Source organism: Periplaneta americana, chromosome 15 (assembly GCF_040183065.1).
Source record: "Periplaneta americana isolate PAMFEO1 chromosome 15, P.americana_PAMFEO1_priV1, whole genome shotgun sequence".
Lineage (NCBI taxonomy): Eukaryota > Metazoa > Arthropoda > Insecta > Blattodea > Blattidae > Periplaneta > Periplaneta americana.
The window spans coordinates 102998528-103011626 of NC_091131.1; the positions used below are offsets into that span (position 1 = coordinate 102998528).

General features: G+C 37.2%; 1 protein-coding gene across 5 annotated transcripts in view; it reads right to left on the bottom strand.

Annotated features, from left to right (window-relative positions):
* The window catches only part of LOC138715231 (facilitated trehalose transporter Tret1-like), a 453955-nt gene that overhangs the window by 40134 nt on the left and 400722 nt on the right, over positions 1 to 13099 (bottom strand). For all 5 annotated transcript variants that reach the window (XM_069847929.1, XM_069847932.1, XM_069847933.1 and 2 more), the window contains one exon: positions 3743 to 3848. In XM_069847929.1, coding sequence (XP_069704030.1) covers positions 3743 to 3848 — 106 coding nt within the window. The remainder of the gene's footprint in view (positions 1 to 3742; positions 3849 to 13099) is intronic.

A 13099-nucleotide genomic window follows, 5' to 3' on the forward strand; every position in this document is an offset into this window, starting at 1 on the left:
ATATTTTTAGAGATGATAGCGCAAGAAGATAAGTATTTTTTCTTAATGGAAAAAATTAAGGTTCTGAGAGGCCTTCAAATGGCTGTAGAACGCCTGGTGCGTAGGCAGCCCAAGTGACGAAGCAGAGCAACGTCAAGTTCATAATCTACGGAAATATCCCGACATTCCGATACTGAAAACTCAATCAAAAACACATAAAACAGTAATATATATGAGGTCCATAGTTAATAGCACACAAGCTCCGAACCATAAAATTAACAAATTCTTACATAAATATGTAAAACAAACCCTCCAACTGGAAAACAAATATACATTAATGAATACGTAGCAGCTTATAAATAACTTAAAAAAGAATCTAAAGACCACAAACAATCAAAATTAGCATCCCTGGACATTGAGAATCTACACACATATCCATAGATGAAACCATACGTATCATAATTAACAGACTGACAACTTTAAATACAGATAATAATAAATATAACTTTCCAAATCCAACTTTTACTCAATAAACTTTAAAACAAAATTATTTTGCTTTAAATAATAAGATATATCAAGTTCACCGTTGTGGCTGAGGGGTTAGCGAGTTTAGCTCCGAACCGAGCGGGTCCGGGTTCGATTCCCGGTCGGGACGAGTTGCCTTGGTGAGTTTTTTTCGGGGGTTTTCCCTCACTCCTATGGATGAATATAAGGTAACTTTATCAGGCGATTGGAACCCCACTCATCTTCGCCACTTCCTTTCCTCCCCTATCATCCTTTCATTCAACATCCCGTTACTTCTTCTGGTTTTCAGATCGCTCTACATGCGGCCCTCCGAAGCTGCTGGCTCTCTCGACCGGCCTCCGTGGATTGTATTCAAGTGATGATGAATAGCTTCTGCAACGGAACCCGGGGGAGGACTTCCGCCTCGGACCGTTAAGGGAGCCTTGGGGGGGGGTGTTGCCGAAGCAGGAGTGGTATATGGACTCTGTTGGCTGCAGGGACCGGTCGTTAAGGGGTTCAAGTGGATAGGTCGGTGCGCATAGGGGATCGCTGGGCACGCAACTCATCCCATATGGGAGGTGTACAATAGACCTCAGGTCGTAGTGCTCCCTGCTAACAAAAAAAGAAGATATATCAACAAGCCAAAGGAGTAGCTTTGGGAGATCCCCTTTCCGGCTTAATTGCTGAAGTATTCCTACAAGAAATTGAAAATAATAATATTTACAGAACAAAACAACAGAATAACATTATTGCATATATCTAAGATACGTAGACGATACTTTGGTAATATATGAAAATAGTAGCATGATTCCTATAGATTTTCTGAATACACTACACTACACTACATTCTAATTTGAAATTTACCATTGAAAATGAAATAAATAATTCTATAAATATCTTAGATCTAAACATTTCAATTAAAAGTTCAAAGATCACATAAATAATCTGCATTCTTTTTCACAAAATCTCTCTAAATTTAATTTTTTAATAAACAGATTGCTAATTACAACCATTTCCAAAAATAATTATAAAAATAATACAATTACATCTTAAAATTAGCTGTATAAACGAGGTTCCCGGATATTACGGTGCTGGAGTATAGTGTCTTGACAGTTCCGACCTTCACCATCATTCAAATCATTCACTACATCTTGAACTACCTTCTAGTTGGTACATTAGTAGTACGAATGTGCGGCTTGAAGCCACGTTTCCCAACCCGTGAGGATGGGCTGGTGAGGCAGAGGTACAGTATGGACAATGTCCTTAAATTTCTGCTGTCGTAGGGGAGCTTTGATGAAGATATTCTTAACTGTTGCAATTAATTTTGTCTACGTCAGGATAACTACTCACTTTACTAATTTAAAATAAAATTATGTTAAATTACAAGCAAATATTCAGGGGTGTGCAAAATCCGTTGTAAGACGAGTGGTAAGTAAATGCATTAAAATGAACAAAATATGACAGAAATATGATATAATTAATAAAATGTTGGAAACATGATGAAAATCTAAATATGCTAGTACATAACGAATAGAGAAGATCTAATGTAATTTCAATAAGAAAATTGTTATGTCCTTCATATTTTAAGTATACAGTGGAAATTAGGAAAAGCGAAGAAATTAGTTATGTCATAAACATACGAACCCTAATTAGTAACTATTAATCATGTCACTTATAATAATCAGGAATGAAAATGATAGTGTAATTTAAGTATGGGGAACTCTATTGCCTTTCACATTCTTAACAAATGTTCGAAACAACGACCGTCAACTTCATTAAGAAGTGTATAACAACGAACTATGTTTCACCTTACTCCGTGGAAGATCCCACGCTTACTTCTGATGGCATAAAACGCGTGCAGTTGCGTCCAATAAGCTCATCTACTGTTCTCACCGATGCTGCACAATATTTTTCACGTGCACCCATAGAAAAAACTTGGGGACGGTCAAGTCAGGGGAGCGCAGAGGCCAAGGAACTGGTCATCCCCTTCCAATCACTCACTGCTCGAAGATATTTGTGAGATACTCGCAGCAGTGACATGACATATTACATGGAAAGTTCTCTATCGCAATGACAGAAAATTAAATACTTCATGGCACTGCAGATTCGTCATTTTACATTTGGACCATGGGTTCCTCAATGAAAAATGATGCCCTCTATAACCACTTACATTTACGAAACGTCTCTCATTTTTACCCTGAATATAACTGGTGATTGTTATGGTACTACCAGAGGGAATTCACTCGTAAGAATTCCACTCATCTCAACCCTACCTCCAAAAGACTGCGTGCATAATATATCTACTGTAGTCTAAATGTAGAACCATAATATTATTTACCATTTCTTACGAGAATACAGAATTTAAAGTGAATTATTGCATTTTTAGTCTCTGAATTTATATAATCTCAACACTGTGACTTTGATCGCTTGACAGTTACAGAATTTGAATATACTCGTATTTTCATTCTGTAACATTTTATCATAGGGCAGTGAACATTTTTCAAAACAGTTTCACACTGTAGCCTTAATTCGTTGTATGTCGATGTTTATCTTCTTGCAAGGTTAGGGAATTTCATGACTAATGTTTCCGTACTAAACTCAATTTGCAAATTTACGTGACTACTTTCTCACGGATGAAGATAAGAATGTTTTGGGCTCAAGTATGGATGAATGACGCGTGGTTTTCCTTATTTAGCAATTTTCATGGCATTCGTCTACACATAAGAAAGTAATTAGTTAAAATGTAACATTTCATTTTATTTTCCAACATAATATGGCAAACATCGTAGTTTTTCGCTGCAGTTCAAACAATAATATATAATGATTTTAGGCAGAGAAGGAATATTTATCTATGTGGGTGTGGTTCTTGTTTTGAGTTTGTATTATCTTAATCAGTGACTTTGCACTATGCTGAACACATGACGAGGAGTCCCAGACTTAGTGTACAGCAGGTAGAACGGGTCTCAAAATCTTAATAGTAGATGATGGTAATGACGAAATGATGGACCGATTTTAAACAAACTTAAATTCTGTATTCAAAATTCTGTCAGGGTTGAACTTTTCAGTCTATGTATAAGTCAAACAAAACAGCTTTCTTTTTCATATAAAGTAACTTACACTACCAGTATCTGATCTTGTCGTGCATCAAAACTATCTTCTGTGATACAATGAGTGCTGATAGTTTTGCGGTAATTTAATTGAGCTTAATGAATGAGAACAAACATGAGACTATTAAGAAATTTAAACAGATAATACTCACCTGACCGAAAATAGGACGCGTCCAGCTTTCGAGTTTCCTTTGAGGAATTACAGGCGAATTGAAATCCGTCATCAGATATTCCTGTGTCTCCATGTTCATCTTGTGGCTATGAAATAGAAATAAAAACACAACCGTCAAGACATAATATATTATATTCGAGTACCAGAGGCGCCCGGAGCTATCATTTCAGTACGGGCAAACATATCGTCGTTGTTCCTGCAATAATTCCTGTGTGCAAAATATAAAATTTTTCAGCAGGAAGAAAAAACACATTTATTCATCCTGTGGCAGCCGTACATAGAAGACTGTGAATTCTTACATTTTCGAAACAAATAAATATAATTACTAAAGCTGAGACATGTAGGACTGCAGGATAATATCATGTTAACTGTATTGCGATGTTTGTCGAAGGTAAATAGTATGAAGGGGCGGGGGAGTGGTTTCGTACAGACATGCGACTCAGGCAACAGAACACATTTACGTTGTGTAGTGGACAGTCCTCCAGAGTTGTATTATCTACCTTACGTAACGTATAATATTTATCATGGCAGAATCATCAAGTATATGAATAGTGAACAGGTTGATGGTGGAATTAGACACATAACTTTTCGCAGTAAGTGGGGTAAATATTCTATGAAATTTATGTAGCACAGATATTAAAGGTAAAAGACGTAAATTCGTAACACAACATTGTAACACGAAAAACATAAAGCACTGATGACAGTTTCAACTGAGGAAGAAGGACATGAATCACATTTAAGTTTGAATTAAATGTGTAGGCCTACCACACAGAAAGACGTTTTTCACGATTTATGTAAAACGATGCTAATAAATAACGTTGAAAATACACACTTTAGAAGTTTATGCGGAAATACGTGAAAAGGGAACTCCCCAGTCAATCAACTTTACAGAAATACTAAATGCTATTATAATGTTATAGCCTACCTCGCATACGACTAAGTATAGGAGATAGTAAAATATGTATTTCATTAATGAAAGCACAGACGCCGCTGGACAATGTGTTCCAAACGTCGTTACGAACATCCTTCTACCACACGAACCCAATAAAACTTTTTTATTAACCTCTGAAATTCTTGAGAAAGTGGATCATTGAAATATGATCAAAGTTTTGAATCGCCTATTACCCTCTTATGGCCAGACGAAATAAAAAATGATAATGTATAGTTATTTTCATCACGGATGCTAGCCTATATGTTAAAAGTTGGTAAGGAACTTCAACTATTTTAGCCGAAAGTTATCCTAGGCCATGGACTACATCAAATAGTCGAAGAAGTTCGCTCCTGCTACAGTGATGTGAACAGTTTCATATCGAATGTCAAAGAAATATGTTTAAGGCACCAGGACGGGTTGTTAAATTCAGTGAAATACCTCCTTTTTTTATCGTCTTTTTTTTATTTTTATTAAAACAGATACAGAACAAAGACTTCATAAAATTATTTTAGAGGTAACTTAACCCCAAATATAGATGTCATTCTGCAAAACAGTTCTACAAAAGGCATTATGGTAACAAGCATTCTGAAAATTAAATTTTTGCTCTTATATACCTTGTAAAAAATTCTCAACACACCATTGAAAAGTGAATCCCGAGACAACAGTAAATCAATGTTCTCTCTTCAAACTCAATTTTACATATCTAATCGTCTTAGAAAGATCAGAAATTTGACACTAAACATAATATCAATAATATCTTATCTTTCTTACAACATTATCTCAAACATTATGTAAACTGAAACAGTTTCACATTATGTGAAACTTAATTCCTACAAGTTCATAATTACTTTTTACATTCTTAAACTGTGTTGCAAGAGCATACTACATTGCTATCCTAGATGCCCAACGCAATCTGATAGTATAATTATTTTGAAACTTATCGTCAATAACCTCAGTTAACTTCATGGCTTGAACTTTTCACTCTAATTCATCTTCATAGTCAAAATATACCATATAGTTTCAATAGTTAACAGAATTAAAGTTCTATGCTATTAACTGTAAAATTAAAATTACATAAAATCATACAGTAATTCCTGGCTTATCATTATAGCTACATTACGAGAACCTGTGATGTTGAATGAATAAGTTATAAACTTACATTATTTTTTAAACTGAGAATAACTGAAATTAAGTTAATCTATTACCTCAAAATTCTCCTTATTTCACTAATAACAACATATTTACATACATTTAAATACTGAATATAAGTTGAGGAAAATGTACACTAAATATTGTTCAGTGTTGGTTTAATATTACCAATGAGCGAGCATGCAATGGTTAGAGAACAAAACAACAAGGGGAACACGTTTGTAATTCCTGAATTAAACTAAATTGAGTGAGCTATTCAGTTGTAATAGTTTGAGTTCTTTTAAAATTTGGGATGATTTGTCGTCCATTTCCAACTTGGCTGCCTCTTCTTTCAACATATGTAGGAATTCTTCCATTTTGTGCGAGGACCTTGTCAACTGGTAGTGCAGGAATCCTGAAGCAAGCCATACCGTTACAAATTTGTTTTGTTTTGTTGGTGGGTCTAATACCAATAATGTTTGGAACCAATCATGTAGTTGCGAATCTGGCCATACTTTTACTAGTAAAACTTTTGCTCCTTCCCATATGGTTTTCGCAGCACCACAATTTGTGACACGATGTTTCAGTGTGTCTAACCACCCACACTTTTTGCATGCCGGGGAGTCTGTTAAATTATGGCGATGTCTCTTTTCTTCAGTCGGTATAATCTGGTTGAGATAGCAATATACTGTTGTCTTCCATGCAGTCGGGATGTTTGCCATATGCAAATTGCGCCATATATTTCCCCATTTTTGGTTTGGCAACTTTTCCACGATACGTGGCGTTTGAACGGCTTTCTTCATGAGGTAAGTGTAGATAGTCTTGGTGTTTTGATTCTTTTCATTCGTGACTGTTGGTGGATATGACTCTATTATTTCCCAAATCATTTTCAGCGAGTGCGGTAAGGTGGTAGTTTTACTGCATAGTAGTGGAATGTGGTCTTGCCAGAATTTGTTGTCCATGGGATCGCTTTCATCGTGTTTCGCGCGAAGAATATTCCGTGTCAAAAGGGCCTGACTTTTCTCTTTTATTGCCGTCAGCTGTAAACCTCCTTTCGTTATTGGTAGATTTAACTGCGTTTTCGGAAGCTTGTAAAAATATCCTTTCCAGACATAGAAGCTGATTGCTCTGTCTAGCACTGTGGAGTATTTGGAAGGAAGAGGCAAAATCTGTGCTAGATACCACAATTTGGACAGGCAAAATACGTTTATGTGCCATATCCTCTCAAGGAGATTGAGGTTTCTATGTATATGCTGAAACATTGTTGCTCGAGTTCTTGCAGACGTAATGGACCAATTGATGTCAACCATTTCTTTGAAGGATGCACATACTGTCAATCCTAAAATCTTTGCTTTTCTTTTTATAGGGATATGATTAACAGTGTGTGTAGCAGCCCAGTTGCCTAATGGTACTAATGATGACTTTTGTACATTTATTTGTGCACAGGATGCCATACTACATGTGTGTAGAATCTGTGGTAATTTTGTACATTCGTCTTCATCTCGGAGTAGGATTACAACATCGTCTGCATAAGCCCGGATCGTGAACATGTTGCACGTGGCTCGTCCAGATTGTAAGATGTTATGTGACATTCTAATAAGTGGTTCTATACCAATAGCGAATAGGCACATTGATAGAGGGCATCCTTGTCGTACCGATGATGCAATTGGGATACGTTTCGTAAAGAAACCGTTCACTAGAATTTTGGAGTATGCACTATCATACAAGCTACTTATAGCATTAACAAATTTTTCTGGTATACAGAAGTGTTTCATAACTCGTTGTAGATAGAGATGGTTCATTCTATCAAAGGCCTTATTAAAATCTATTGATAACAGTGCTGCTTTTCATCCGGGAATTCTTCATAATATAAAATTGAATCACGAATGGTGGCAAGGTTGTGAATTATTGATTTGTCTGGTACACTGCAAGTTTGGCCTATTTCAATAATATCCCGAAAAGTTGTTTTTACTCTGCACGCTAGTATCTTCATAAATAACTTATAATCTGTGTTCAAGAGTGTAATTGGACGATATTCCGACACTGTACGTGGATTTGTAACCTTCGGGAGAAGTATTACAATCCCATCACTGAACCCCTCAACTACAATCCCTCTATCAAAAATGTAATTGAACAAGTCCACTAATGTGTCTTTAATTAAATTCCATTGCATTTTGTACAATTGATATGTAAGTCCATCAGGTCCAGGGGCAGAATTCTTGGGTGCAGTTTCTATTGCCCTAAGAATTTCTTCTTCTGTAATTGGTAGCTGAAGATCGCGTTGCTGCTGCAGATTCAAGTGTCTATTCACGTGCTTAAGTAAAGTGTCTGTTTCCGTTGCAGATGTAGGAGATGCAGAATAAAGGGCTCTGAAGAAGGTTTCAATTTCTTTAATACAATCTGAGTTAGATGTTAATTGTGTTCCTTCCGTTGTTTGGAGGTGGGATATATATTTAATCCTAGCGTTGCGTTTTTCCTTTACAAGATGGTATAGGGCGCATCTTTCATCTTCGCTTACTGTTGGCGTTCTCGCACGTATCTTTACACCGTCCATGAATTTTTGTTGAAGAGCACAAATAGTCGATTTGATGTTCAGAATTTCTTGCCACTTATTACCACCCGCCTGTTGTACCGCATACAATTCATTTAACAACTGATAATAAAAATTCAGTGTGTCTCTATTTGCTTCGGCTCGAATGATACCTGCTTGTTGAAAATAAGTTTTTATTCCAGGTTTTATAATGTTTACCCACTTTTGCATGATGTTGAGTTTGGACTTGTTGGCTTTGCTTATTAATTTTTCAAAATGTTGAGAAAATTGTTCACTAATTTCAGGAATGTGTAGTAAAGTGTTGTTCAGTTTCCAAGAGCCCTTACCATATATGGGAAGAGTAATATCAGTCTGAAGTGAGAGGAGGACACAGTCATGGTCAGAAAATGGCGTTGGAAAAACTTGTATACGGTAAATATATTTACTGTGTGTTCGAGTGATATAGAAACGATCTAATCGCGATGCTCCATTTTGTCGGCGAAAAGTATATTCGACTCTATTACCATGGAGAAGCTCCCACGTATCTACTAGATGTAAGTCTTGTGTTAGGTTTGCTAAAACCGGGGATGGATTATACTGCCCCGTTTGATCTTTCGCGTGAAGCACGCAGTTCCAGTCCCCACCTATCAATAGACAGTCATATCTGTGACGAAGGAAGAAAGGGAGTTCCTTACTTAGAAAACTTTCTCTCTGTTGGCGATGATTAGTTCCAGAAGGGAGATATACATTGAGCACCTGAATGTTATTAATCTTCATGGCTATCACTCGTCCGCTTGGATGTTTTTCGATGGCATCAACCGTAAGTCCACAACGATAAATAACTGCCGTACCACGATTTTCATCACCAGTGTTAACAACATAATCGTACTGCGGTCCTATGAAATCAAAGTTTTCGGTATTCACTTCCTGCAACAATAGAATATCTATGCTATTTTGTCTTATGAATGCATTGAGTAACAACTGTTTATTTTTACTTTGTAAACAATTTATGTTTAATGTTGCATAATTTCGTAGTAGCACCATATATTGAATTAAATAAAGTAGTACAAGTACTGACTTGCCGTACGATATGGATATCCCCGTCTGCATATTCTACGTCCCAAAATTATTTATGGCTAACCGTCGTTAAGGGATTCTCCAGCCCTAACGTTTTTATCCTCCTTCGGAAGAGATTTTCCATCAGGACCGTCCTTCTTACTGCCGTCTTTGGTGCGACCGTAGATTGCGTAGGGGTGAGGTCGTGGACTGTTCTTGACCTTATTGCTAGGATACGTGGTTGCTGTGTTCTTTTCGCTGGAGCTGCTGACAGACGCCGCCCCATCTTCGCGACTTCTCAGACGTGGGTCCCGTGTAAACTCATTTTGCGCCATAGGTTTAAGTTTCTTAGATGGTGTTTCGGTAGTTTCGGTAGGTTGCCCTATTTTGTTTTCTTCGAGATCGAGTGTGGATTCCCCAAGATGCAGAGGTGTTTTTATTCCAGATGAAATATTCGTTATTTCCACGTCATCGGCGATAACTGCAAGTTGTTCCATATCCTGTGCACGATCAGCTGCATCATTTGCTGTATACTCTGTGGTGTCCATGATATTTTGTTCATCTTCGGTAGTCACTGTTTTTGTTGCCTCAGTCTCTGATGCGGTGTCGGTTTCCTCTTCTACAGGTGCGTCACATTGCGTGGGCCGTTCCGTCGTTTGCTCCTCGCGTTGCTGAACGACTGTTCCCGAAACAATGTCACTTAATAACAGTTGTCTTGGTTTAACATTAACATTAAAGATAGTTTTCCTCTGAGGGCAGTCTTCTTTTTTATGATTGGGCTCATGGCACACATAGCACAAAATTGGTTGTCCCACATACGTGATGTGTGCGTTATATCCAGCAATGGCTATCGATCCTGGAATATGCTTCTTGATTTCCATTTTTACCGCACGAACGCCATTGTTAACTGGGAAAGGATAAGCTGTGCTCCACTGTTCTTGTCGCACTGAATGAACTACACCATACGTGTTTAACACTGTTTGAATTAATGAACTCGGCACCTCCGGGGGTAAATTAAACACTCGGACAGTTACGGTTGGAACATCTGCCTTGCTTACTTTCACTTGCGTTTGTTCACCATTATTATATTTGAAATCCGTTGTACCTTCATGTTTGTGTATCAGTTTTTCGTATATCGTGGGCGATATCACTTTTATATATAATGATTTTTCTTGTGTATTTAATTGCAACATTTCTACCTGTTCTGTGTTTAATTTGAGAGTTTGTTGTATCCAAAGATGTACATCCATTGCCATAGGACGAGTAGCACTACTGTCAAATTGTACTTTAATTGTATTTAGACGTCGAATTGTAGACATGTTTGGTTTTCCTGTTGTCACTTTTCTTTACTACGAAGAAGAAGGAAAAAAAAACTAAAAAACACGCGAAAGTATTCATAGAATGTAAACACTGCACGAGAATACTCCGGTGTAATGCAACACTAGTCTACAGTATACACACACTCCGCGTACACGAACTCACTAGATAACCGCTCCCGTAACCTCGACCTTACTCTGCCGTGGTTGAAGCGAGACTGCCCCTCTACCGCCACAACCCGTTGTAATTAGATGGGGGACATGGCTGGATGCTGCAGTCTATTTTGCTACACATTATAAAAGGGTTGAGGACGTAATCAAAACGTAGGTAGTGTTTACTGCAATAGACTCGAAAATCCAGTAATGATGACATGACCTGAGCTCCAGTTTATTTGTCATGTAAGTATACATCTTATTCCCTGTTGTTTACTCTGTAGGACAGCGTACAGCAGACATCTCCAAAAGCGTACTCGCGAGTAAGCCCCTGAACGGAACCGAAGCCAGTACGTAATGAGCGCGCTCCGCCTCACCCATCTCAACCTGTACTGTACTCAATGTTTATGCGCAAACGAGGAGCAGTGGCGGACTGCCATTAACATTGTGTTGGTCGGCGTGTTCCACCTTTTCACAGTGTCTTCTAATCATGGACGTAGTACATACAAGGATAAATAGGAAGAGACTTTTTTTTTGAGTTAGTGGAGAGAATGTAAAATGCTTAATTTGTTCGAAAATTCTTAAGGATGTGTTAAAATTCAACATGCGACGACAATACTCGACTCTTCACAAAGAATATCATACAATTACAGGCATGTTGGGCATGTGAAAATAATTTATATTGGGGCTATCTGTATAACAGTTGGTTATACGTAATAATCAGTATATTACAAAACGCTTACACTCAGTTCCGCATGACAAACATATAGTTTTTCGTTTAATTTTAGGTGAAATGCGTAGGCCTACAAATATTTTGATAAATATAAAACAAGAAAATACAAACACAAATCACACACGTGTCCTCAGTCTTAAAAAAAAAAAAAAAAAGCTTCTTGCTAGCTATGTTCTAGCTTGGAATATTGGAAAATCAATGAAGCCCTTTACAGAAGCATCTTTGCAAAATCGTTACTAAAATACTGTGTCCAGAACAAAGTCAAAGTTTAAGAAAATTAAAATGTTTTCAATTACAGTTCAGAGAAGGAATTTCAAGATTGCAAATGTAATTGAATCTGAAGTCGAAACCAATATTAACCAGTTTGTAGCTTACTCACTTGCATTGGACGAAAGCACAGATAGAAATGACAAAGCTCACCTAGCCATTTTCATCCGAGAAGTTAATGAACATTTTACTGCGTCTGAATGTCTTCTAAATATAATTACAAAATACAACTGGAGAAGATCTTTTCCAGGCACTGAAGGGCACCATAGAATAGAAGAGGTTGAATTTGCAATGGCTTATGTCAATAGCAACAGACGGGGCTCCAGTTTCATAGTATGTCAAAATAAAATACAAACGTATGATATTTCTTATTATTTTGATGTTATTAGTTGTAAACATAAGCAGACCGTTGCCGCGATCCCCCACTTACCGCTCCTATCTGTTGAGTCTCTCCCCCTGATCTAGCCTTACAGCACACTGTGTTCGGCGGGCAGCATCGAGATCACGAATGACGATACGCTTTTTGGAGACCTGTGGCGTACAGAGTCTGTACACTGACCTCCCCCGCTCTCTCTACTTGCTATGCTATGCTATGCTATGCTATAGATTGGGTGCACGTAACTTAACGACAAACGTCCTAGATGTCTCAGCTTTAATAATTACATATAGGAGAATTTATTATTTGCTGTAGCACTATTTAAGTTATTTAATAGAGCAAAAATCTGAAAATCGATAAATATCACATAGGAGTTATTGCAGGAACAACGACGATATTTTTAAGAGAAAGATTTTGAACGAAACAAATGCAAATGGAAAAAATACACGATCTTGAACACAAAACAAAAGTGTTTCTTTATGAATTGTAGACCGTTAAAATGTTTGTATACAACAAAAGGATATACGAGTATTTGTGATAAGCAACAACCACTGAAACAATATTGTAACTTACAAGGTTATTAAAAGAAGAACTCATTTCTTACACATGTCGTTCTAGAACTTTGTATAATAGCGGTGTTGCCAGCTTTGCTGGAGAAGGAACAAGTTGATTGAAATAAATGTAGGCGACACAATAGGTTCAATGCCTTGGGAGTTCAGAGAGAAGAGTTTTAATCGACAGTTTTTCTGAAAATTTGGTTATACATATGGTGCACCTCAAAACTTTACTGTAATACACGATAGAGGTCAACTTTTCAGTACGTAAATAAACAGATCGCTGAAAATAT